The 27,919-nt window shown below is 36.0% G+C and overlaps 2 protein-coding genes, 2 long non-coding RNA genes and 1 other non-coding gene across 5 annotated transcripts; 3 read left to right on the plus strand and 2 right to left on the minus strand.

Moving 5' to 3' along the window:
• Nucleotides 1-754: 754 nt before the first annotated feature.
• LOC126657270 (protein Ycf2-like) lies at nucleotides 755-1,153 on the minus strand. The gene has a single exon (XM_050351937.1). It carries the CDS (start codon nucleotides 1,151-1,153, stop codon nucleotides 755-757), a length of 399 nt encoding a protein of 132 aa, XP_050207894.1.
• Nucleotides 1,154-3,771: 2,618 nt separating this feature from the next.
• On the plus strand, nucleotides 3,772-6,113 carry LOC130014886 (uncharacterized). The gene is made up of 4 exons (XR_008789580.1): nucleotides 3,772-3,988; nucleotides 4,085-4,135; nucleotides 5,422-5,496; nucleotides 5,982-6,113. It is a non-coding gene; the product is annotated as an uncharacterized LOC130014886 (long non-coding RNA).
• A 5,176-nt stretch (nucleotides 6,114-11,289) lies between these two features.
• Nucleotides 11,290-13,546, plus strand: LOC126654525 (uncharacterized). Its single transcript, XR_007632635.2, has 4 exons — nucleotides 11,290-11,421; nucleotides 11,518-11,568; nucleotides 12,855-12,929; nucleotides 13,415-13,546. It is a non-coding gene; the product is annotated as an uncharacterized LOC126654525 (long non-coding RNA).
• Nucleotides 13,547-20,586: 7,040 nt separating this feature from the next.
• LOC130014856 (uncharacterized) lies at nucleotides 20,587-25,869 on the plus strand. The gene is made up of 6 exons (XM_056103817.1): nucleotides 20,587-20,710; nucleotides 21,029-21,326; nucleotides 21,636-21,778; nucleotides 21,950-24,244; nucleotides 24,431-25,041; nucleotides 25,300-25,869. Exons 1-6 carry the CDS (start codon nucleotides 20,587-20,589, stop codon nucleotides 25,867-25,869), a joined length of 4,041 nt encoding a protein of 1,346 aa, XP_055959792.1.
• On the minus strand, nucleotides 21,067-21,173 carry LOC126658902 (small nucleolar RNA R71). Its single transcript, XR_007634469.1, has one exon. It is a non-coding gene; the product is annotated as a small nucleolar RNA R71 (small nucleolar RNA).
• Nucleotides 25,870-27,919: the final 2,050 nt, after the last annotated feature.

A 27,919-nucleotide genomic window follows, 5' to 3' on the forward strand; every position in this document is an offset into this window, starting at 1 on the left:
GGAAGATAGTCCGTCGCAAATCATGCCATTTTGCGACGGAGTAAATTCCGTCGCAAAATGATACAAGTTTGCGACGGACAAATAACCGTCGCAAACTTGTATCATTTTGTGACGGAATTGACTCCGTCGCAAAATGGCATGATTTGCGACGGACTATCTTCCGTCGCAAAATGTTTCAATCCGTCGCCAATACGTCTCCCTTTTCATTTTTTGGGAGACGACATTGGCGACGGTGTGTTTGGATATGGCGACGGGCTGGCCGTCGCCATATTTGCGACGCTCTGGTCGCTAATATTTTAGCGACCAGAGCTTTTGCGACGGACTAATTCCGCCGCAAATCCGTCGCAAGAGAGCTTTTGCGACGGATTATGAGTGCATTGCGACGGAATTTTCCGTCGCAAAACAGCTGAATGGAGATATGTTTTAGGCTCTTTTGTTAAGTCTTAGGATGGCACAACGATTGGATATGTGATATTATTAGATAAATAGGAGGTAGTTAATTTCAAAATCATTACTTAAATCAATAATTTTGTTAAACAATTAATAAGTAGCCAATTAGAAAAACGTGAGACAAGTGAGGAGGTTTGGGATTAGTTAGATAGTATATTTTGCAAACCAATATAGTTGAAATTTGATATTCGTACTCTTCAGCAGAGACATATAAGGATTCAAAAAAATTATGATGTTATGACATACTTTTTAGAATAATCGGCTCTCACCCTTGCGTATGTATAAGACCGAATACATTTGATTTCTAAAATAAATCAAAAAATAGATTTTTGTTCAAGAAAGAAATCTTATTGGAACTGTCCATATCCAGTTCATCCTTCAAAACCATATCACATCCCGGATCTGGTGAAATAGGATGAATTGAGACGGTATTTTGTAAATACGTTATTATCTTGAATATATTAACTAATTCTTTATTTTCCGATCGCCTGGAAGGGATAAAAGAAACATCTTTCTCTTTCTTCAACAATTTCTGATCTCTTGTGCACCTCTCCGTAGGATTGGAACCCAGATGAAGTTCTAACGATCTGTCAGAGAAAAAAGAACGAATGGATCTTGTAGGATTCCCAAGAAATTCTTCGATTTCTTCCAGAAGCAGATGATTATTCATCTCCTTCTCACCTTTCGTGAATAGCCGGGACATTTAGGAATATCCAGAAAGGCGTTTAGGGAATCGGTCTGATTCTATCTCTGTTCGTTCCGTTTGAAGGAAGGAAGGATCCCAAAGAATCGATCTTTCTTATAGTTGTTGAATCTTTCTTTGATTGATCAATGTGTGATATTCCGCATCCTCATTACTAATGGAATAGAAATGATCTCTGGATTGATCAGAAGATCCCTTCCATTGGCTAGAATTCCTTCCTTGAACGAAACTATATCTTGTGGAATTAGATTGAATATTTGACGATATATTATGTGCCTTACTAAAAAACCGATCTTTATTTACCAACCACACATTGTCTAACCAAATCCAATTCTCTCTCGATATGTTCCTCAAAAAATCTGATTCGTGCGGATTATTCCCCCAACTAACGAAGAGATCTTGGCGGAATTTCCACATATGAAATTGAGCACAATTTTGCAAAGAAATAGCCCACTTCTTTCTCGAGAAGAGATGGGAAACATGCTCAATATCATTTGATTGATCAATATCATTTGATTGAATAGTTGACCCAGCTCCTTGTTGTTTGAAGAAACCCTCCACTTCAATTGATATTTTTTCACGAAAAGCAAACATGAGATAAAAAATCCAGTCTTTCACTAAGATTTCGAATAGCTGACCCATAAGTTATTAAAAGGAGTTCTAAAATACATATAGATAAATTATACCACCTAATTACCTTATTTCCTCTATGCAGAATATGTTAAATTACAAGCCGTTGGGCTTAGATTGCACGAGCGGAGAGGTCTTGGGATAGTTTGTTTTATGTCTTTTTGTGATGAGTTTAAGGAACTTCGAGGGTTTATTATGTATCGTCATCCGTTGCCTTCTGTTGACTCTGTTGTTAGTGAACTTTTATTTGAAGAAATTCGTATTAAGCCTTTTATCGTAAAAGCAATTTATCCAGTTTCTACTCCATCAGTTTTTCCATACCTCCACGAGTAAACTTTAATTCTAAATTCATGCTTTATGGATGTATTGCTTGTGATGAATGTGGATTCTGTAAATAAAAAGGCCATTGGAAATCTCAGTGATAGAGAAAAGTAGCAATAGCAGCCATATCAACACACATCAGTGGTCTTACCGACCACTAACTCCCTATAATACACGTTTTCTTTTTCCTCGCCCTCATAATGCACTATCAATGTTATCCCTCGATTCATCAATGATTGAGCAGTTTCAGCAGTTCCTTGCATCTCACTCACATGTTATATCAACTTTATCTCAAATAAGTTTATCATTTAGTTTTTCAGGTATATTCTCTTTCTGGATTTTAGATTCAAGTGCTTCAAACCATATGTCACCTAATTTTCCATAATTTACTTCTCTAACTCCTAAAGTTGCAGTTCATGTTATGAGTGCTAGTGATACACCTATGCCATTGCAAGATGTTGGTTCAATTATTACACCCTCTTCGTCCTAATCTAATGTCTCACATTCTCAATCTTGCTTTAAGTCTTGCTTATGTTGGTTAGGTTTGTGATACTGGATGACTAATCTTTTTTGTCTCTTCTTGTTTTGTTGAGGATCCAAAATTTTAAGAAGTGATTGAGATCGCACATAAGGAAGGAGGACTTTATGCATTGGATCAACTTAAAACTCCCCAGACTGCAGTAACTAATTTTGGTGTGGTTGTGTCAACTTTACTTTTGAGTCCTTTATTGTTTGTGTGTTTATTTATGGCATTCTCTCCTTGATCATGCCTTAGTGTCTCGTTTACAATTTTTAGTTTTAGTTGGTTTGTTTTCGCAAATATATAGAGTCACAAGTTATAAAGGACTATGAAGTCCGGATTATTATATCCACGGAAAAGATAAGATTTTAAGCACCAGTTTAAGCTACTTCTAGTATGCTTAGCGGATAAAAAGATCAAGTTTGAATTAAACTAATCAATTGAGAACAAAGTAATATAAGCTGAGGAAATTAAGACATAAATAAGAAATGAAGACGTGAAACAAATTATTAAAAACGATTCATACTAACAATCAATATGCTAATGAATGCTAGAGTAGATGGTTTGAAGGGTAGGTTCATAGTTCGGGCTAGTCTAGAGAGTTAAGTCAAGCTCTCTCGCATCAAATTACCTAAAAAAAAATCTTAATTAAACTAACTAACCAAATTATCAACTCACCCTAGCATAATTACTTGTAATAACCCGTATTTTTAATAACTTGTTTTGGTGGTTGGTTGTCCGTTTAAAGTTTGGTTTGTGATGGACTTTGGTTGTGTTTTAACTTCGACTTGTGCTCGTTGTGCTTCCGACTTGTTTTCGGATTGATTTATGTGCGAATTAGCATATGTGGTACCTTGGTTGTGTCATGTTGAATGACTTATGTGTACCCCTTGAACCTTTAAGTATTTGATGTTGAATTGATTTATTTCTGGATTGTTATCGAAACAATGTTTGCATGTTTTCCAAATCTGCTATGCTCTAGTAAGACGTCCATATCTCCCAATTTAACCGTCGGATCGGGCTGCCCTTTGGATATGTTGTACCTAAGAGGATTATCTTTCATTCGACCGTTCGGATCGTTGTTTTGACCTCTTTTCGGGTCAACCGGACCTATAACCGGACCTGCTGGGTTGATCCGGTCGTAGGTCCGGTCCACTCTGATTTCTGCATTGGCAGTGAGTCAACCGGTTCAATAACCGGTTCTGCTGGACAGAACCGGCCGTAGAACCGGTTCATTACGGGTTTGCTTATAAAAACTTCGTTTCTCGACCAAATCAGCCCCCACTCGTTCCCACAAACCCTAAACTGATTTCTAAACATTTATAGACAATTCCCAATCACATTTTGGTGCCTCAAGACACTTGGTAAGTGTTCTAACATCCTTTCCATCATTCAATTCATAGTTTATGTAATCGAATTGTTTGGGTATTCATTGGTCCTTCGGTTTTTCATTGTTGTAGCCATTATTCCACTATTTTTCTGAGTTTTCCTTGCTCTTTTGGATTGCTAAGGTAATTAGTCCTTCCTTTACCCTTTTAATTCGAATCGTTGGTGTGATGGTTGTTAGATTTCAATTTTAAATGTTAGTTTTGTGGCATGTAATTGTATGCGCTGTTTTGATTTGGTTTTCTTTATTATTGTATCAAATTCATTGTCAATACTTGTTGGGCATTTGTTGTAGTCGTTTATGCTCTCTAGAATTCGGTTTGTTCATGCGTTGTATGGATTTCTTAAAAGGGGAATGTTAGGGTTGTCCATAATTTCATTGCCATGATATTGTTGTTTAAAGAATTAGATTGCTATAAATTGTTTTAGTTTGATTTTGTTATAGGGCTGTAAATAATTGAATTAACCTGTGTTTGGTGATTAAAAATCAAATTGACAGAGTTGGATTAGTTTGGTTTGAGCATATCAAATTGTTTGTTATTTGGCTTGATAATCATGATCAATTGATATGTTTTGGTTAGAGGTTTTGAAACTGAAAATGTAATTGGTTTAAGCTTTTGAGATGAATTGGATTCATTAAAGTGTCATGGCATGGTTGTTTTGAGGTTGGCTTGTTTTGCCGATTTTGGCTAAATGTTGAATTTGTTGTCATGTAATGTTTTGATTGTTTAAATAAGTTAGTTGGGTTGTTTAACATTATTGATTAATATTGGATTGTTGTTAACATGTTAGTATGATGTATAAATTATTGTAAATCTTGATTGGGCATGTTTAATGTTAGAGGGCATGCTAAGGTGATTGTATATTTTATGTTGGCCGTTTGAACATGTTTGCCCATTGAGGACTTTTGTCGAGAACCTTATGAGCGTTATGATATTTTGGTTATTGAGTTCTTATTGAGTTCCTTGTTTTCAAAATGGATTTCATAGTTTATCAAAAGATGACCTAAATATTAAACTCTGGTTTTACTCTGGTTGGATTTTGGTTCGGGTTAGACTTGGGTCGCCCGATTTGTGAGAAGACGCCTTGCAATTGTTGTAACTTGGCTGAATCACCATGTTGGTTTTAAACTTGGTTTATGGATTTAACTAAGTTATCTGAAATGGATTTTCGGATCATGTTTTCAAAGTGGGAACTCAATTTGACTTAACTAATTGTATGACTTTGGTGACAGTCCGAGTAAGTATGATTATTCCACGTTAGTTTATGCTTTGGCATTTTGACTATATATGTATAATGGCGTTATGATGGTTTATACGTTGGCTTGATTGATATATGTGCTAGTCGTATGTGGTGTCTAGTACTCTCTAGAGTTAGGGGATGATATTAATTATTATATATATTTTCTTAGACCCGTCGACTGCTCGTGCTTCGGAGTCGGATCAGGTTTAGTTGCTTGTCAAGTTTTCACGTGGATTTGCAAGCAGTGAGTTTGTACTTACTGTTTACCGCTTTATTAAGTAAATTGTTATTTTAATATTAAATATATATACTGTGCGTATATTTCGAACTGTTTTTATATTATGGCTTCTAGTTGGAACATGCTACCTAATGGGCATCATTAGGACTGCGTGCGCACCGGTAATGATCTGGGAAAGGTAATTATGGTAATGTGGTAACTCGGTGTGAGCATAGCTCTCGGGACCAAGTAGAGTAACTCGGTGTAGCTCAGCTCTCGGGACTCTGGTATAAGTGTGGTCAGTGGTAACTCGGTGTAGCTCAGCTCTCGGGACCAGACCTATTGGATTATGTTTATTATTTAGAATTGTGGATTAGGGTTCCAACTATTATCCGTAATATCGTTATTAAATGTTTTAAACGGTTTTAAAAGGTTTTCCACTTAATAAATGTAGATAGTGGTATAAACTCATCTCAGTATATCTGACCCCGTTGTTTTCCCAATTTTCCCAGGGTTATGATCTGAGAGAGTCTGGTGATCTCCGCATTTACTTTTCTTCGGAGGTTCCATTTATTTTTGATAAACTGTAAAACTGTTTTATTCTTAGACCGCAGTAGTAACTAGACGTCTTTATTATTACTGTATATTTTTTCGGATTGGTTCGACTGGTTATATTACTTTGGCATGATTATAATATTTACATTGATTTATGATAAATCTATATTAGTCTCGGAATTGGCTAAGCATGTTATATTAATTGTGGAATATTATAACTGCTAGATTTAGGCTGAAGTCTCGGTTGCCCCCGAGCATTGGTTTTCTGCAGGTTTATGTGTTTATATGTTAATTGAAAGGCTAGCTACGGGTTTTGGTACTACATTACCCATACCCTAGCGCCGGTCGCGATTCATGAAAATGGGTCGTGACAAACTTGGTATCAGAGCTTTGGTTTCAAACCAAGGCCTTATGCATGTTATGTATTATGTGTTTTGGCATGATAAGTTGATGTCGTGTCATAGGAACTACTGCGGAATTAGGATTCGTGTCTTGTCTTTTAAAATGTCATCTTTTATTTTCAAACTTTCAGCCTACATCCTATAGGTGATGTCTGTCAGTCTTTATTTGGTGTTGATGTTATGATTGACAATTAATTTCACTTGGATGTTACGTGCTGTGTTTTATCATGTTGAGATTATTTAACTTGGGTAATTATAATTGCTTTCAATTTCTCGGGAAATCATAGGTTGGTAAATTTTTCTAAACTCATACTTGGATATGATGTTGTTTGATAAATTTTGGCGTTTATGCCTGATGCGATTTAAAAAAATATGGTACGGATACGGTTATTTTGCATGATGCGTTGCACTGCTTTTGCCTTATTAATAAAGTACATCTTGTCTTTGGCCTCGATTGTTGATTTTAAATGTGATCGTATGTTGGGCGTTAGCCTTGTTTTTTTTTCTATTAAAGAGATAAAACGTGTTTGATGGTCATGCATTGTTTGACCACATGTTGATTTAAAGATTTTCATTGACAATATTGTTTTATCCAATTTGTGTTTCAACACAAAATCATAAGAGAAGTTTGATTTTAAATTCTTAAAAAGTTTGATTTTTGGTTGAGCTACCAGTAAAAAGAAATTCCTGTATTTTGAAATATTATGTTTGGTTTGGTGTTAACAAGGGATGATTTCAAAATGATATTTTATGAGATGAACCATTGTTTTAAGAATTTAACGTTGAAGTTATTTTATCATGTTGTAGTATGTCAACATTTTAAATTTTTTTGGATTTACGGAATAGATGTTTGAAATCAAAGATTTCTCATTTGAGTTTTAAATTACCGTTTAGCGGTTGGTTTAAGTTGAGCTCCCAAATTTGAAAGGATGGAAATTTTATTAATATATTTTTCCGGATTTGCAAATATTTTAAATACGTCTTATAAACGATTAGTTTGGGTTCGACTTGGGTCACCCTAATTTAGGAGTTGAGCTTGGCAGTTGTAATGACTCGGCCATCTCGATGATTTTATTGTTTGAGATACTTGGGTATCCATTTTTAAGCAACTGATTAATAAGAAGAGACTTTTACAAATTGTGATTCTGTTCTAACCTTGGGGCTCAGCAAAATTTGGAAGTTTTCGTATTTGATTTTAATTTCAAAACGAATTTTGGAACGTACTATTAAAGGATGATATAATTACATGGTAATGAGATTTCAAAAAAAAAATGTGTTGTGGCATGTCCTGATTTGTCTTTTAAGTATGTTTAGGGTTAATTGTGTTCAATGGCATGCTTGGGTGAATTACGGTTCATAGAATTCGTAATATGTTGGTAATAAAAATTAGTTGTATAACTCGCTTGTCTGTTGGACTAAGTTGATCGTGTTTGTTGTCTCTACGTGTGGAGTAGCACGTGAGATGATTTACTCACGTGGTCAAGGTTGGTTTACCTTGATGTATGATTCTAAGATCGAAATCTTTGGGTTTCGATATCGAGGAAGACGAGGGAAATACTCCCTTGGATTGGCTGATGATTTCGGGTTATCCTAGAACGGATATTAGAAACTCTGAACCGAGAAGATAGACCATTGTATTAATACACTGGTGTTTCCATCAAGTCTGAAGATGCGATGCAGGAGCTGGCGGTAAATTTTTATAGGAACGTATTTTATGTGCTATTTTCTTTGGATATGCTCAGTCATGATTGAGATTAGTTAGATACTTTTTCTAGTAGAGGTGTAATGAAGTTATGAGGAGGAGTTGTTGTATAGCATCGAATTTTGGTAGGTTGCAAGTACGGAGTTTAAGAAATATTTTGAGGTTATCAAGTGCACATCTCACAGAGTGTAACGTCTAGCAAATGTTTTATTGTGAAATGAATTTCACAGGTTGATTTTTTAAAATATTTGAAATATTTTTAACACGTAATTGTGCCCAGACATATCATGAACGTGCATTTTAAAGGTTACGAACAGGATTGCATTAAGCATTGAGTATGTTCACTAAATAAAAGATAAATTAATAATTGATACATGCATCACGTGCATAGAAATGATTAGGGTTGGATGCAACTCTTTGGGGATGAGAGATGTCATCACCCTGGCGCACAGTTATGTAAAATGGATTTTGTCAATAAAGTGTTTTGAGGAAAGTATTTTGAATCAAACTCGCGAGTCCCTTTGGGGTAAATGTATCTTATAAAGTTATGGAATTTCAAATGATTTTGAACTGTTGCCGAGAGAAAGCTAGACAAATACTCTGTGATGATGGTGTTAAATTATGGACGATTACATTGTTAGGGATCGGTCGGTGTTTTCAGAATCTTGTGCTTCATAGAAAGTAAGAATGATTTTGAGGTTGCGCTCGAGATATAGTTATGCTAAGTGCGGTATAGTGTAGTTTAGAATAGAAAGCTTTCGTGATAATTAAGGATTTTTGGATTAAGGATGTTGGTTATGCTCCATGTGTGCGTATACACTATATTTTTGTTTTAAACGAAACTTTATTTTTCCAGATTTGAATTGCCCAAAGTATTTTGGTGTATTGATATAAAGGTATGTTTATAAACAAGAGATTTACATTGCTGATTTTACCTTTCTGAGGAAAGGAAGAAATTTTGTCAAATTGATTAAAAAGGGATAATAAATTTTTCGCTTGAGCGATTTCTTCAAATTGTGTTTTTGTTTGAGAAAATTTAAAAGCGACTTAAATTTTGAATGTTTGAAACATCAATGTGCATTTTGAATATGGGGAATCTTGCCACAATTTGACTTTTACGAGAAAAGTATAAACTATTTAAAAAGTGTTTTAAAAAGTTTGAATTAAAGAGAACATAAATTTTGTCAGTTGAACTGATTTACAGATTTGCAAATGTATTAGAAAATAAGAAGAAATTTCGGATTTAAAATGTGAATATTTTGAAAATTTTCAAGGGTTTGCAAAACCGATGGTTTTTCAACGTAAAGGTATTTCGATTTTGAATGAAAAAGGAGGTGTAAGACGTAGACTCTTTTAAACATGGTGGAAAATTTTGTATATAAAATATTTTATACCCACAGGGGTTGGTTTTGAGCATAGCTGACAATCCGGTCGTAGTAAAATGGTCGTATTGATCTTTCGTTGTATACGAGATTATAGTCAATTGATTGAATAATTCTGAGAGTTTGAGTTCGATTTGGTTATGTGAGATAATTGATTCAGAATCGGGAATCGCGGTTAATAGGTTTCGACAACCATGATCGGTTGATCGATTTTGTTAATTAATGGTATTATTGTAATGTTTGTATATTGTTTTGAGCATGGTTGAACACTTGTTGTAAGAGACAATTTTTTTTAAGTTGTCTGATGCAGTCAATGTTCAGTGTAGTCATGGCGTTATGTTTTTGAGTGATTGGGAGAATCATTTTGATGGATATTGTTTGTCACTAATATAGAAATTTTTGTTATCACAAAAGAGGTCCGTCTTTGAATTGCGATATGAGTTATTATGTTTTATGATTCACAAGTTAATTGCATTATCGAGTTGGTACTAAATCGTTTAGATTAAAGGATTATTATAATGTTGATTTTGGAACTGAAACATTATCAGAAGTTTATTGGGTTTTGTTATCGATAATTTTGATGTAGAGATGCTATAAGTGGAAGTAAATAAGTGTTTTTAGAACGATAGATTTTATCAGCTATGTTTACAGTGTTATTGTTTTGTCTGAGGCAAAAGATTTTGTAATTATAGAATTAGAGTTGAGCTTAGCGCTTAATCTTGTATTTGACATTGAGGATTTTATAATAGATGAGTTTCGAGGTGGTTCTGGAAGCCACTTTGGTATAGAGTAATTGTGACTCTCAGTTGAATAATTGTTTATTATTCACATTGTGTTGATCGAGTGATTGTTGAAGCACTGAGTTGATAGAATAGAAATTTGTGCATATGTGTGTTGTGACCATTTGAGTTGTTGATTTATATGAGTGGTGGTTTTGAGTTATCATTCGAGGAGCAACCTGTTAAGTTTGTGGTTACGCAAGTGCGTCGGTTGATGAATAACAGAATTCCTATGATTACAGTTTCAATTGGTTACTTGGTGGAGGAATGTTCTTGAGAGATAAAGTTTGTAATGCAAATTTGTTATTATGCTTTCCTTAATTCCTTTGGGTATCATGATTATGTGATCTTACGTTGGTCATGTACGTTTTGTATGGCTTGCTATGTAGTTTTATGCTATGTTTTACGTCGGTTGTTTTTGTGTTAAAATCGAGGACGATTTTGTTTTTAAGTTGGGGAGAATGTAATAACCCGTATTTTTAATAACTTGTTTTGGTGGTTGGTTGTCCGTTTAAAGTTTGGTTTGTGATGGACTTTGGTTGTGTTTTAACTTCGACTTGTGCTCGTTGTGCTTCCGACTTGTTTTCGGATTGATTTATGTGCGAATTAGCATATGTGGTACCTTGGTTGTGTCATGTTGAATGACTTATGTGTACCCCTTGAACCTTTAAGTATTTGATGTTGAATTGATTTATTTCTGGATTGTTATCGAAACAATGTTTGCATGTTTTCCAAATCTGCTATGCTCTAGTAAGACGTCCATATCTCCCAATTTAACCGTCGGATCGGGCTGCCCTTTGGATATGTTGTACCTAAGAGGATTATCTTTCATTCGACCGTTCGGATCGTTGTTTTGACCTCTTTTCGGGTCAACCGGACCTATAACCGGACCTGCTGGGTTGATCCGGTCGTAGGTCCGGTCCACTCTGATTTCTGCATTGGCAGTGAGTCAACCGGTTCAATAACCGGTTCTGCTGGACAGAACCGGCCGCAGAACCGGTTCATTACGGGTTTGCTTATAAAAACTTCGTTTCTCGACCAAATCAGCCCCCACTCGTTCCCACAAACCCTAAACTGATTTCTAAACATTTATAGACAATTCCCAATCACATTTTGGTGCCTCAAGACACTTGGTAAGTGTTCTAACATCCTTTCCATCATTCAATTCATAGTTTATGTAATCGAATTGTTTGGGTATTCATTGGTCCTTCGGTTTTTCATTGTTGTAGCCATTATTCCACTATTTTTCTGAGTTTTCCTTGCTCTTTTGGATTGCTAAGGTAATTAGTCCTTCCTTTACCCTTTTAATTCGAATCGTTGGTGTGATGGTTGTTAGATTTCAATTTTAAATGTTAGTTTTGTGGCATGTAATTGTATGCGCTGTTTTGATTTGGTTTTCTTTATTATTGTATCAAATTCATTGTCAATACTTGTTGGGCATTTGTTGTAGTCGTTTATGCTCTCTAGAATTCGGTTTGTTCATGCGTTGTATGGATTTCTTAAAAGGGGAATGTTAGGGTTGTCCATAATTTCATTGCCATGATATTGTTGTTTAAAGAATTAGATTGCTATAAATTGTTTTAGTTTGATTTTGTTATAGGGCTGTAAATAATTGAATTAACCTGTGTTTGGTGATTAAAAATCAAATTGACAGAGTTGGATTAGTTTGGTTTGAGCATATCAAATTGTTTGTTATTTGGCTTGATAATCATGATCAATTGATATGTTTTGGTTAGAGGTTTTGAAACTGAAAATGTAATTGGTTTAAGCTTTTGAGATGAATTGGATTCATTAAAGTGTCATGGCATGGTTGTTTTGAGGTTGGCTTGTTTTGCCGATTTTGGCTAAATGTTGAATTTGTTGTCATGTAATGTTTTGATTGTTTAAATAAGTTAGTTGGGTTGTTTAACATTATTGATTAATATTGGATTGTTGTTAACATGTTAGTATGATGTATAAATTATTGTAAATCTTGATTGGGCATGTTTAATGTTAGAGGGCATGCTAAGGTGATTGTATATTTTATGTTGGCCGTTTGAACATGTTTGCCCATTGAGGACTTTTGTCGAGAACCTTATGAGCGTTATGATATTTTGGTTATTGAGTTCTTATTGAGTTCCTTGTTTTCAAAATGGATTTCATAGTTTATCAAAAGATGACCTAAATATTAAACTCTGGTTTTACTCTGGTTGGATTTTGGTTCGGGTTAGACTTGGGTCGCCCGATTTGTGAGAAGACGCCTTGCAATTGTTGTAACTTGGCTGAATCACCATGTTGGTTTTAAACTTGGTTTATGAATTTAACTAAGTTATCTGAAATGGATTTTCGGATCATGTTTTCAAAGTGGGAACTCAATTTGACTTAACTAATTGTATGACTTTGGTGACAGTCCGAGTAAGTATGATTATTCCACGTTAGTTTATGCTTTGGCATTTTGACTATATATGTATAATGGCGTTATGATGGTTTATACGTTGGCTTGATTGATATATGTGCTAGTCGTATGTGGTGTCTAGTACTCTCTAGAGTTAGGGGATGATATTAATTATTATATATATTTTCTTAGACCCGTCGACTGCTCGTGCTTCGGAGTCGGATCAGGTTTAGTTGCTTGTCAAGTTTTCACGTGGATTTGCAAGCAGTGAGTTTGTACTTACTGTTTACCGCTTTATTAAGTAAATTGTTATTTTAATATTAAATATATATACTGTGCGTATATTTCGAACTGTTTTTATATTATGGCTTCTAGTTGGAACATGCTACCTAATGGGCATCATTAGGACTGCGTGCGCACCGGTAATGATCTGGGAAAGGTAATTATGGTAATGTGGTAACTCGGTGTGAGCATAGCTCTCGGGACCAAGTAGAGTAACTCGGTGTAGCTCAGCTCTCGGGACTCTGGTATAAGTGTGGTCAGTGGTAACTCGGTGTAGCTCAGCTCTCGGGACCAGACCTATTGGATTATGTTTATTATTTAGAATTGTGGATTAGGGTTCCAACTATTATCCGTAATATCGTTATTAAATGTTTTAAACGGTTTTAAAAGGTTTTCCACTTAATAAATGTAGATAGTGGTATAAACTCATCTCAGTATATCTGACCCCGTTGTTTTCCCAATTTTCCCAGGGTTATGATCTGAGAGAGTCTGGTGATCTCCGCATTTACTTTTCTTCGGAGGTTCCATTTATTTTTGATAAACTGTAAAACTGTTTTATTCTTAGACCGCAGTAGTAACTAGACGTCTTTATTATTACTGTATATTTTTTCGGATTGGTTCGACTGGTTATATTACTTTGGCATGATTATAATATTTACATTGATTTATGATAAATCTATATTAGTCTCGGAATTGGCTAAGCATGTTATATTAATTGTGGAATATTATAACTGCTAGATTTAGGCTGAAGTCTCGGTTGCCCCCGAGCATTGGTTTTCTGCAGGTTTATGTGTTTATATGTTAATTGAAAGGCTAGCTACGGGTTTTGGTACTACATTACCCATACCCTAGCGCCGGTCGCGATTCATGAAAATGGGTCGTGACATTACTAATCCAATTAATTACCTAATGTCCACTTTTTAATTAAACCCTAGGAACAACTAATCCTCGTGTTATTAAGTCTTAACTTTTTGTTCATTAGATTCGTTCTAATAGAGGCAAATCCTAGAACTTGCATCTACGATTAAAAGATCAAGTCGACACTAACATTAAGCATAAACAAACAATATAAAAACCCAAACCAATCAACCAAACATCAATAGCAATCCATCAAGTATACATAATGTTACCCCAATTAAAGGGTCTAGCTACTCATGTCAAAATCTAAAACAATCAACATGATAGGAGACGAAATCATTAAAAAGGAAATCAAATAAAAAAAGAATATATACCCAATAGAGTAAACACCTTCAATTGAATCCTTAATCCAAAAACTATTGAATACAAATGAAAATCATCTAAAAAAATAAGAGTGCTCAAAGAAATAGGATTTTTGCTAAAAAAAAGATAATATGTAAGATGTGGTGGCTTTTTAAAAAGAAGTTCTTTAATACTCTATCTGCGATCGTTTTACTTTTGAAACTCGTTACGTATTCGCGTATCGTGGTCGAAATCGATTAGTTATCGATTAATTTGAGTTGTTTGACCTAACGAGGTTAGATGGGAGTTCATTCGGAAAAATGTTGCGAACCGAAACGAGTTAGAAACCGTTTATCGGAATAGAACACGTGAGAAGCACGATAGTCGATAAATTTAACGTATCATGTTTTGAGTTTAGAGTCAATTCTAGAATAGGATTCTGATGTGAGTCATTGATTTTGAAATCGTTTTAGATCTGGCGAGGCAGACAGCAGCTGGACCAGGAGCTTGGGAAGCTTGACGGTTTCTGAGCGCCGTAATATTTTTGGATAGCGATTTCAATGAGTTAATATATATTTACTTTTAAAGTATTTCCACAAGCAAATGATTTATATTGCTTTACGTTTGAATCGAATGTTTTCAAATGGAATGTTTTACGTGAAATACATACATGTTTGGTTTGAAACCAGTATTGATCCGATGAAACGTGCCTTCCTATTAGGCGGTAATAGGACTGCGTGATCACCAGTTTCGATTAATCACAGCTGTGGATATGATTATGAATACGAATACGAAAGTTGGATATATGAAAGATAGATACGAGGTTGAAATCGGTCGAACTATCTCGGGACTCGTAGCTAGTAGGTTGAACGCGGTCGAATTATCTCGGGACTCGTAGCTAGTAGGTTGAACGCGGTCGAATTATCTCGGGACCCACAACTTGGGATTAAGAGACTGACAGCGGTTGAACTCAGTGGAATTATCTCGGGACCGGGCCAATGGATTAAACGATCATTTGATTATATTTGGCATGTTCACGGATTAGAGTTTCAATCGGATCTTATACTCGGATGCACGTGATTGAAATGTTATTGCATCGCCTTGTGTTTTATATAAATGCTTATTAGTAGATAGTATGAACTCACTCAGTATATTCCCGTATACTGACCCCTCACAGTTTTCCCTCTCAGGTGAAAAGAAACTTTGAAGTGACAGACTTCTATTCTTGCTCCAGAAGTCTGATATTTTTGAAAGTATGTAAAGAAACAGTACTTTACTTATAGAGCTGCATTAGATAGGAGTTTGTTTTTTTAGTTTGTATCAAATGGTTTCTGTAAATATCACTATGATGTTTTTAAACTTATGTATAGTATGCTTGCTGCGTTATTTCCGTTTGTTGATGCCATAGGATGATGTATGGTCTGGCATGTTTATAGCATGACACGTATTTATGTGTGTCGTGCATGATGTATGTTAATTGCGAAAAATTATTTTACATTTTTAGACTTGCTACGGGTTTTGGAGCTAATACTCCCATTCCCTAGAGCCGGTCTCTGCCCATGAGATTTGGGTCGTGACACAATTGCTCCTCCTCCAAAAAAAAATAATTATTTTTAATTTAATTACTTTTTTTTTATTTTAGGATTTATTTAATTTTTTTTTAAGTTTAAGGACTAAATTTGTCCAAATAAAAAAAGTATGAAATAATCCTTAAATGTAGTTGTTTTACATATTTTAATCCTTATAATAATAAACTCATTTAATTTCTCTAATTCAGGGTGCAATCGAAACCAAAAATCCGAAATAGGGTAAAATTGAAAAATTATTACGTCGGGGTGAAATTGAAAACCAAAACAAAAATTAGGGTTTTTTTCCAGCATTTTAGCCTATTTATGATATGATAACCTCAATTTATATAATTAATTAATCAAATTATTAAATCAGTTATGTTTAGATATATTTTTTTATGAAAATATTTAAAATTATTTTACTAGTATAAAATCATTTTGCCAAAGAATATATAAACCAAATTGACTGGGATTATCCATCTCTTTTGATTTTGCCAAAGAAAAGGCATTATGTGGTCTGGTTGTCGCTGAACAGATCAGAAGTATCCAAAACGTTGTGGTTTCATCCAACACATACATAGCTTGTTCGCACTAATTGTGTTTACCAGCGAAAGACAGAGTTAGACATTGAAATCCTAAGTTTCAACATCAACTTCAAAATCAAATTCATAAAGGCTAAACTACTCCTCAAGTTTCTGTATTATTGGTTTTTATTTTACTTAGTTTTTAACAAATATTTTAAGTTTTTATAATTTTATTTTAATTTTATCTTTTCGCTGCACTTTTATCTGCTTTTTAAAAATCAATTACAGCATGTGCACGTGGCATATGTCACGCTGAATTATAATATTGTCCAATTTAGTCTGATGTTACATCTGTTGCGTCAATTTAGACTTTGTCATTTAAATTTTGACATATGCTATATAAACATATTTTAATCACAAATGTTGACATACCATCCGAAAATTAAACTGAAACATTAATCACCTAATTTAAACTCTGCCTTATGAAAATTAAACTGAAACATTAATCACCTAATTTAAACTTTCTCCTATGAAAATTAACTAATTCGTAATTTTAAAAAAAAAAATTATATCATTAACTCTAACGGTCAAAATCTAGCAGTTAAGATGAAGATTTTTCTCTTTTTAATGATATTGTCAAATAGTGATCATGAATCGAAACAAAGTACTATATTAATAGTTTCGGATAGGTTTATAGAACAAGCATTCTGATATCGTAAGAATAAGTTGTGGAGTTATAGAATGACAACAAAGCTATAACCCTAATTCTACTTATGTAGCTTTTTATTATGAAGACAGGGAAACAAGTGACCAATTTCAGCGAGGAAACTGAAAACAATCCAATCATCATTTTAGAAATAAGTGAAAAGTACATAAACACTCCTAACATTTTTAAAAAGGAGCATTTATGCCCTCAAATATAACACCGTTAACACTGTTTGCACAAGCTGTTTATTTTTTCCAAAGTGGATCGTTTTGCTGACCTGGAATTGACCGTTGCTTTTGTTTTAAGGAAAAAATATCATATAATGCCTCTAATATTTGGCCCGAGAATCATCTATGTCCTCAAGGTTCGAAAAGATGCCAAAATAATTGCAATAAAGGATAATTCTACTCCCTTACATTAACATTAAATATCAAAAAAGATAAACTTATAATATTTTGACAAACAAATTAAAATTTTATATATTTGAATCAATTAAATATTTTGTCTAAACTGAGAATGTTACTTAATTACATTTAATGAAGCTGAAACAATTATAATTAATTCTAAATTTAACCTTAAATATAATAAATTTTTAACCTAAGTTTAATTCGATTTTAGTAATTAATAATATGTCAATTAATAAAGCTATTATAGTATTTTAATTATTTTTCATAAAAATTAATAATAATTAAGTAATGATATAATAATAAATTTTCTAATCCTAATTCTAATAAATTTTTAATGTAATATTTAGGCTAAATTGCCCTAATTATTTTTAAACATTAATTACTTCAATTTTTATTCGTTGTGTTATTTCGGTTCTTCAATTATATAAATCAAACCAAAAACTAGAAGCTAGATATTTATAAAAATATAAATCAAAATCTCAATAATCGAACTAGTCTTACAATTTCGGTTTGGTTCGATTCAATTTTTTCACGCCTTTATCATAATATGTAACACACTACAAGCTACGTATGAAACACGTAAAACGACACTATTTAACATATACTTGTTTACGTTCCAATTCTAATGAGCTATTATGTGCAAGTGTGTTACATATTATAATAAAAGTAATAATTAAAAACTTTATTTAGCAATTTAAACTTGAATTAATTATTTACCAATCGATAATTATTAGTATATTATTCAAAAATTAAAATGATAAAGTTCTCATGCAATGAATTCATAAAGAACGTAGTCTAAAATTTCTTCGCGTAAGATTTATACTACTCTTTTCTTGTAAATTGAAATGCATTTTAAAACATATATATCCTTTTTAATTTGTTTTTTTAATATATTTTAATATAAACATTAAAACTCGTGTAAATTAATTAATTAATAATTTATTTATAATTGGAATTAGTAAAGATATTAATTATAAATTTAAGACAAAACGAGTATTGTTTTCAAATAAAATTGGAAAATTATCATCACTATTAATTTTGTAGGAACAAAGATCAATTCACCCCCTCAACTTGGCTCAAAATATTAAAAAGGGCTATTTCAAGATAATCAGTCAAAAAATTTAAAACTTTTCCAAAACGTATCAAATCCTTCCTTTCCCAATCTCACCCTCTTACGTAAAATACACACTCCATTGCGAAATAAAAAAAATTAAAAGAATCTCTAATATTTATTTCATTTTAAATTGACATTTAATGATTTCAAATATCAATTACTCTTTTACAATTTTAAAATTACAAATATCAATTTTAAATATAAATTAGAGACCCTTTTCATATCTTTTGCCATTTTCTTCATTCTCCATTTTTCCATTTTTCGTTGAACGTCACCACTGTCACGCCACCATCACAACCGAGAGGAGTGATAGGAGTATTTTACTCCTATATTTAGGGTCGATTTTAGTCGGTTTTTATTATGTGTAGTATTGTTTTTATACATTATTTGGCGTTTTTACGTTTAATAGTGTTTGTTAGTATTTCAGTGGAAATTAGGTGAAAACCGACTATTTGGGGCAAAATTATGGTGGATTGCGTGTACGAGTGAAAAGCGTAGCTTGCGGACGAAGGAATTGAAGTTACGAACGAGATTGAGGATTGTTCCGTTCGAAAAAGATGAGTTCCGAACGGAAGACATGCAGAATGAGCATGAGTCCCGAACGGAAAAGCCTTGTCCCGTTCGGGACTCAAGAAGGAATCTGATATCAAAAGCTCTCGGTTACAAGTTTTTCGAACGTGAAGGGGTTGTTCCGTTCGGAAAAGAGGAAAATTAGGCATGTCACGAACGGAACAAAAGGCTTCCCGAACGGAACAAGAGTAAAACACGCGTGCTTCAGGATTTGATTTGGACTGAAATTCTTCTTCAACTCACAATTCCAACTCCTATTACAAATTGATTTGCAATACAAATTAGAAGACTCCGGAACTTCTCCTACTATATAAAGACCTTGTACTAGACTCAATTTAACACGTAGAATAATTTAGATTACATTAGTTTTAGTTTCATTCTCTTAAAATAGCGTTTTAGCTTCTATTTCTCAGCAGTTTATAAGTAGTTTATTATTAGTTTCTGCAAAGAACGATTGTGAAGATTTCAAGTTTAATCTAGACGATTCTTCCGAAATTGACAACTCCGGTATTTATTGTTCTAATTATGTTTAATTCTTCATCTTTTTCTTTGTTTAATTTAAGCTTAAGCATGTGTAACTAAATCCTTTGTTCGGGGATTGATATGAACACTTAGACTAGTTTTCGAATTGGATTAGGATTTATTAAGTGAGTAAAATTGTGTTTTAATTACTAAGATTAATGCTTGAATTAATTTGATCACTTAGTTCATGATTTTGTGTTTAATTAACTAATTGAGAGATTGTTAATTAGATAGACATAGGTAATTAAAAACTTAGAGGAAAACACCGTGAGAGCGGGTTGGAATTTAGGTAGTCGTTGAGTTTGCTTCATAATTACAATTTAGTTATTTAATTCAGTTTTAATATTGTGAGAGCAAGTTAATAATTGATTAGTTAATTAGGTTGTGATTTTATTTGAATCTTTGAGGCTTGAGAGAGCGGGATTCGGTGCATTAGAATAGCTCGATTCACAATAAAATCACTAGATAAATTTTTAATCCATTCTTCTACTAGTTTATTTGGAATTATCAATTCTTGAGCTTTCTACCATTATTGTTTATTCTTCAATTTATTTGTTTGATTTCAGATTTTTAGTCTAATTACTTGAGTTAAATTCACTTTAGATTATAATTAGTTCACACAAATCCATTTATTTTCCTACTAGCCAATTAAAGAATATTAGAAATTAATTGTTTAGTTCATTGTTCCTTGTGGGATCGATACTTGGTCTTCCAAGTTATATTACTTGCGCGATATCGTACACTTGCGATTATTTGCCAACAAGTTTTTGGCGCCGTTGCCGGGGAACAATCGCAATTAAATTAATTAAAAGTATCTTATTCTTAGATTGAGTTAGTTTTATTTAATTTTAGTTATTTTTATACTTTGTGATTCTTGGATTTTACGTTGGTTTTCTTGTTTTTGTTTGCGCAGGAGTTTTGGTTAGTGTATGCCTAATACACGACGTGCCAGAAAACCGCTAGAACCGTTTCAGTCAGATTTAACTTCCTTCGAAAGAAGTATCCGAAAAACAGCGCGGAAATCCAAAACGATGGAGGACGACCGTAACCCTCCGTTGAATCACGAGGGGATTGTTCCACCACCACTACATGATGGCCTAGCTCTTAATAGGCCAAACGAGAGGGTCGCCCCTCTTCCCGCAAGACGTACCTTGGGTGAATTCTTCTTACCCAACGTCGACAACGCCAACTATGGATGCTTTGCACCTCCTATACTCGCTAACAATTTTGAAATCAAGCCGGGAACGATTCAACTACTTGAGAGTCGTTGTCAATTTTATGGGTTGGAACGCGAGGATCCAAACGCCCATCTTTCAAAATTCACGGAGGTATGCAACACATTCAAAATCCATAATGTAACGGAGGATCAAATCAAGCTTCGTCTTTTTCCTTTCTCTTTGAGGGACAAGGCGAGGAATTGGATTCAATCACTTCCAAGCACCTCAATCACAACATGGAAGCAATTGGCACAAGCTTTTCTCAATAAGTATTTCTCTATGGGTAAGACCGCGAGGATGACCAAGGAAATTATAGATTTTCTCCAATTACATGGTGAATCTCTATACCAAGCTTGGGAACGTTTCAAAGAGCTTCAAAGAAATTGTCCGCATCATCATCTAGGAAGGGAGCATCTTGTCTCTATTTTCTACAATGGTACCAATGAGGCTACACGGGCAACAATTGATGCGGCATCGGGAGGATCACTTATGAAGAAAACTTATGATGAGGCCAATAACTTGCTAGAGGAACTCGCTACAAATAGTTGTTCTTGGTCAACCGAGCGGTTGAGGCAACCACCTCAAAAGGGTATCATGACCCTCGAGCAAACCCAAGAATTTGAAGCAATGAAAGCGAAGAATGCGACACTTCTAGCACAACTCGAGATGTACAAACAACAAGCAAATCAAAGGAATGCTCAACTTGCGGTAGTTCAAATGGGTTGCGAGACTTGTGATGGGCACGATCATTCGGGAATGGATTGCCCCGTCCTACATCAAAACTCAAATGAGCAAGTCAACTATGTCAATGGGCAAAGGCAAGGCAATGACCCATATTCCAACACCTATAATCCGGGGTGGAGGAATCATCCTAATTTTTCGTGGAGGGAAAATGCGGGTCAAGCCAATGCCAACCCAAATATGGGAGGAGCAAATTTTCAAGGAGGAAACCGTGGTCCACAAAACCAAGGCAACTTCAACAACTACCGACCACAACCCCCACCCGGTTTTCAAAATCGGAATACGGATGAGGGGAGCAAGATTGACAAGCTTATTGAGGAAGTTAGAACCGGTTTTAAGAACCAAGCTTCCGTCAATCACCATCTCGAGACTCAAATTTCTCAACTTGCCATCTCGCTTCAAAATAGAGCTCAAGGGGGTTTACCGTCTACAACAGAGTCAAATCCAAGGGAGCAAGTAAAGGCCATTGAACTCCGAAGCGGGAAAGAACTTGATGATCCACATGCAAGTAAAGAGAAAGCGATCGATCTAACAACGGGAACAAATGAGGAGGAAGTAACCGAACTTCCATATGTAAAACCGCCACCTCCTCCTCCATTTGTGCCAAAGGTCCCCTTCCCGGGACGATTGAAGAAGACGCCGGATAACCAAAAATTCCATAAATTTCTGGAAATTTTCAAGAAACTCCAAATCAATATAAGCTTTGCGGATGCTTTGCGTGAGATGCCTCAATACGCGAAGTTCCTCAAAGAAATCATAACGAAGAAAAGGAGTTGGGACGACAAAGGCACAATTTCCCTAACGGAAAATTGTAGCTCACTCATCCTTAGTGACTTGCCCACCAAGCTTAAGGACCCAGGGAGTTTTACAATTCCATGCAAAATAGGCGATTTAAATTCAATTAATTGTCTATGTGATTTAGGGGCAAGCATCAATCTAATGCCTTTGTTTCTTTTCAGGGATATTTTTGGTGATCAAACTTTGAAGCAAACATCAATGATGCTTCAATTGGCGGACCACTCCCTAAAAAAGCCATACGGAGTGGTAGAAGATGTTCTAGTCAAAGTAGACAAATTCATCTTTCCGGTGGATTTTGTCGTACTTGACTATGCGGCGGATAAAACATGCCCTATGATTCTTGGGCGTCCTTTCATGAACACGGGGAGGGCATTGATAGATGTGCACGCCGGACGACTCACTTTGCGTATCGATGATGACAAAGTGGAGTTTGATATGAAAAGGATTATGCGCAACACTTTTGAGGAGGTGGAATGCATGAAATTGGATATGGTTGATGGAATTGTGGAAGAACTTTTCCCGGTTTCAAAAGTCATATTCCATTCCGAGGAGACACAAGCAACTTCCGAGGAAGAATATTCCAAAGAAGATGAGCCGAAAGCCGAAAATTTGATTAGAAGAGAGAGCGTGACACCACCTTCTTCTATCTCTCCACCAAAGGTTGAGCTTAAAACGTTACCATCTCACTTACGGTATGCGTTTTTAGGCGACAACATGACTCTTCCCATCATCATCTCAAACAACTTGTCGGAAACACAAGAAGCGAGAGTTGTCAAAGTGGTGAAGCAACATATATTGGCGATCGGTTGGCAAATTTCGGACATCCGAGGAATTAGTCCCTCGGTGGTCATGCACAAGATCCACCTAGAAAACGAGTCAAGAGCATCGGCTCAAAGACAACGGCGTTTGAATCCAAATATGAAGGAGGTCGTGCACAAAGAGATAGTAAAACTTCTCGACGCCGGAATTATATACCCCATATCCGATAGTGCGTGGGTTAGTCCCATTCAATGCGTTCCAAAGAAAGGGGGGATAACGGTGATTGAGAACGAGAAGGGTGAGCAAATTTCCACTAGGACGGTAACGGGATGGCGTGTTTGTATTGACTACCGCAAGTTGAATACGGAGACGAGGAAGGACCATTTTCCGTTACCATTTATCGATCAAATGTTGGAGCGGGTAGCGGGCCACGCTTATTATTGTTTTCTCGATGGATATTCCGGGTACAATCAAATTCTTATCTTCCCGGATGACCAAGAGAAAACAACTTTCACATGTCCTTATGGAACGTTTGCTTATCGGAGGATGCCGTTTGGTCTTTGTAATGCACCGGCAACATTTCAACGATGTATGACTTCCATCTTCGCCGATATGATTGAAGATATTATGGAAGTCTTCATGGATGATTTTTCGGTATTCGGGGACTCTTTTGAGATATGCTTAAATAATCTTGAACGAGTGTTGGCCCGGTGTGAGGAGACCAATCTAGTCTTGAATTGGGAGAAGTGCCATTTCATGGTAGAGGAAGGAATTGTCTTGGGACATAAAATCTCCAAGGACGGCATTGAAGTAGATAGAGCAAAAACGGAAATCATCGAGAAATTACCACCACCAACTACCGTAAAGGGAGTTCGTGCCTTCTTAGGGCACGCCGGGTTTTATCGACGATTCATCAAAAATTTCTCTTCCATTGCTCGTCCTCTAACTAATTTACTTGTTAAAGATATTCCTTATGAATTTACTAATGATTGCCTTGATGCTTTTGCTAGGTTGAAAGAAGCCCTCATCTCGGCCCCAATTATTTCATCACCCGATTGGACTCTTCCTTTCGAACTCATGTGTGATGCAAGTGATATAGCACTCGGGTGCGTATTGGGGCAACGGAGGGAGAAAAAGCTTCACGTGATATACTATGCGAGCCGAACATTGGCGGGTGCTCAACTCAATTACACCACCACCGAAAAAGAGATGCTTGCGGTGGTGTTCGCATTGGATAAATTTCGGTCGTACTTACTTTGCTCTAAGGTTATCATCTATACGGACCATGCGGCCCTTCGATACCTTTTTGCAAAGCAAGATGCTAAACCGAGACTAATCCGATGGGTGCTTCTTATGCAAGAGTTTGACATCGAAATTCGCGACAAGAAAGGAACGGAGAACGTCGTCGCCGATCACTTGTCAAGGTTAGAGATTCCGGAACCAATTATAAGTGGCGTAGAGATTAATGAAACGTTTCCGGATGAGATGTTGATGGTACTTTCGGAAGTGGAAACGCCATGGTATGCGGATATCGCAAACTATCTATCTTCCGAAATAATGCCACCGGATTTGACTTACCACCAAAGGAAGAAGTTCTTGAGCGATGCTAAACGGTTTCTATGGGAGGAACCGTACCTCTTCAAGGTGTGTGGAGATGGGATTTTGAGGAGATGTGTACCACTACAAGAGATGATGCCTATACTTAGTCAATGCCATTCCTCGGATTATGCGGGTCACTATGGTACATCAAGGACCGCCGCTCGTGTGCTAGAGTGCGGATTCTTTTGGCCTACGCTATTTCGTGATGCAAAAGACTTTGTTAGTCATTGCGATCGATGCCAAAGAGTGGGGAACATATCTAAGAGAGATGAAATGCCGCTTACCAACATCCAAGAGGTGGAACTTTTCGATGTGTGGGGAATCGACTTCATGGGTCCTTTTCCTATGTCGTTTGGGAAGCAATACATATTGGTGTGCGTAGATTACGTTTCAAAATGGGTAGAGGCGGAAGCATTACCCACTAACGATGCCAAAGTAGTGTTGGATTTTCTCAAACGTTTGATGAATCGATACGGGACTCCTAGAGCAATAATAAGCGACGGTGGATCTCACTTTTGCAATAGGCAATTCGATGCCTTGATGCGGAAATATAAAGTCTATCATCGGGTCGCTACTCCGTACCATCCTCAAACAAGCGGGCAAGTTGAAGTTTCTAACCGTGAGCTAAAGAGAATTCTAGAGAAAACGGTTAATAACACAAGGAAAGATTGGTCACTGAAATTAGATGATGCATTATGGGCATATCGTACGGCTTTTAAAACGCCTCTCGGGATGTCTCCATATCGTATTGTTTTTGGGAAAGCATGCCATCTTCCGGTGGAACTTGAACATAGAGCGTATTGGGCCATTAAAAAGCTCAATTTTGACCTTAAAGCGGCGGGGGAGAAACGTATGCTTCAACTCAATGAGTTGGACGAATTTCGGTTAAATGCCTATGAAAACGCCAAGCTTTACAAAGAGAAGACGAAACGATGGCATGACGCTCATATCGTGCCTAAAACGTTTGTGGAGGGCTCTTTTGTCTTGCTCTACAACTCGCGCCTCAAATTATTTCCCGGGAAATTAAAATCCCGTTGGAGCGGTCCTTTCAAGATTCGAACGGTGGCAAGTCATGGAGCTTTGGAATTGGAGAACTCTAGTGGTGAAATCTTCAAAGTAAATGGACAACGGTGCAAGCCGTATCTTGGACCTTTGACGGATCAAGTAGTGGAACAAATCACGTTCACCACTCCTACATAAATTCCGGGCCACGGTCTAGCTTTTGACCAAAAATAAAGCGCACTCGAGAGGCAATCTCGAGAGGTTACGTGTTTTGTTTTATTTATTTTATTTTTCTTTTATGCGTATTTAAATTTTAAATTTTGTTTATTTCCGTTTAATTCCGGGGTGTGTTTTTGTTGTGTTTTTGCAGGTATATACATGATTTCAGGTGGTTTCCGTTCGTGAAATACCTTTCCCGTTCGAAAAAAGGCAAATTTTGCCTTTGTCCCGTTCGGGAAAGGCTATTTCCGTTCGAAAACCTCCTCAGCCCTCAATTTTTTTCGAACGGGACAGGGTACTTCCGTTCGGGACTAGGCAAATTTTGCCTTTGTCCCGTACGGGACACACTATTCCCGTTCGAAAAAGAGCCCTCGGCTTCTCACTTTTTCGAACGGGAAAGGGCCTTCCGTTCGGGACTAGGCAAAATTTGCCTTTGTCCCGTTCGGAAAGCCATAGTTCCGTTCGGGAAACAAGGAATTTTTGCCTTGTTTCGAACGGAACAAGAAATAAAGCCTAATCCCGTTCGGGATTAAATTATTCCCGTTCGGGAAACATCAAAAATTTTGAAAAATTTGAATTTTGAATTTTGAATTAAAGTGTAGTAGATTTCTTGGGACTTGTGTTTCTTTTGAGATTTGTGTTTCTTTTGAAACTTGTGTTTCTTTGAGATTTGTGCTTTGTAAAAATTTGAATTTTTCACTTGGATTGATGATTTGGCAAATCCGAACCATTCATTAGTGTTTCAATTTCACTTGGATTGATTACATGGCTTCGATCTAAACCGTTAAATCAATTTCAAGTTATTAAATGGATGGTTTGAAATTAGTGGAGGGAAATCTTGAGATTTGATTTATTTTTCCTATAAATACCTTGCATTTTTCTACTTTCTATTCCACACATATTCTTCTTCTAATACTCTTCTTTTCTTATTCTCCTAATTTATTAGAAATACTCTCATTCCGCAATCATGGTGCGAAGCAAGAATGCCGAAAATCAACCAATCCGTCGTTCAAGCACGAGAAATCAAGAAGCGGCGAATCCACCCCTACCGGCCGTGGGAAGGGGACGTACTAAATCAACCGCTCCATCCTCATCTCGGGTTAACACCTCGGCGATATTGACTACTCGCTATAACGCACCTTTCCAAATCCATACGGAGGAGGAAGGTGATTTATATTTGAGTATCAAAGAAAGGGAAATGGTAGTTCCATTCCAAATCGATTTTGATGATATGGAGAGCCTTGGAATCAAGGATGAGGTGGAGCGTTATTTGGATATCTTGGGGTTATCGGCATTGGCAAAGGTTAGTCATCACTCTTACGATGAACTTACTCGTGAATTCTTCTCTACTCTCAAACCGGTTAGCGGTTCTCCTTCATCTATTTCTTTCCGCATCAACAACACTAGCCACACACTTAGTGTTGAAGATTTGGTGGAAATGTTTGGGATGAGGGGAACGGGGTTGATAGATTGGGATCAAAACTTTGATCAAGTGGAGATATGGAGGGAATTGACGGATCGTGATGATTATCGGACAAGGGGGTCCAAGATTAATGAAATCAAAGACATCGCTATTGTGGTTTTTGTGAAGTGGTTTGGGCACTCGTTTGGCGGGCGTGGTGAATATACGAAGGTGGCCAAGAGTGATCTTCTAGCTTTGAATGCTATTTTGCATCCGGAGATAGAAGCATACCAAGTCAACACGGCGTATCGTCTATTGAAGCGATTGAGGGAAGTTCCATCCGAATTATCCAAGATTGGCTATGGTTTCATTATTCGTGCTTTGGCGGAAAAATACAATTGTATGCCTACGGCGTCTACTTTGGCGACTTTTGAGACCATTCTAGCACGGTCTCTTAATATGAACCATTTAGATGTTGCCGGGTTTGTGAAGAAGGGAAGAGTTATTCCCTACAATAGAAGGGTACGATTGGTGGCACGAACACGGCGAGAAGAGGTAGCACGGGAAGTAGAAGGTGGAGAAGAAAGAAGAGCGGAGGAGGAACCCGCGGGAACTTCTCAAGCCGGA

This window comes from Mercurialis annua, linkage group LG7 (assembly GCF_937616625.2).
Source record: "Mercurialis annua linkage group LG7, ddMerAnnu1.2, whole genome shotgun sequence".
In the NCBI taxonomy this organism is placed as follows: Eukaryota; Viridiplantae; Streptophyta; class Magnoliopsida; order Malpighiales; family Euphorbiaceae; genus Mercurialis; species Mercurialis annua.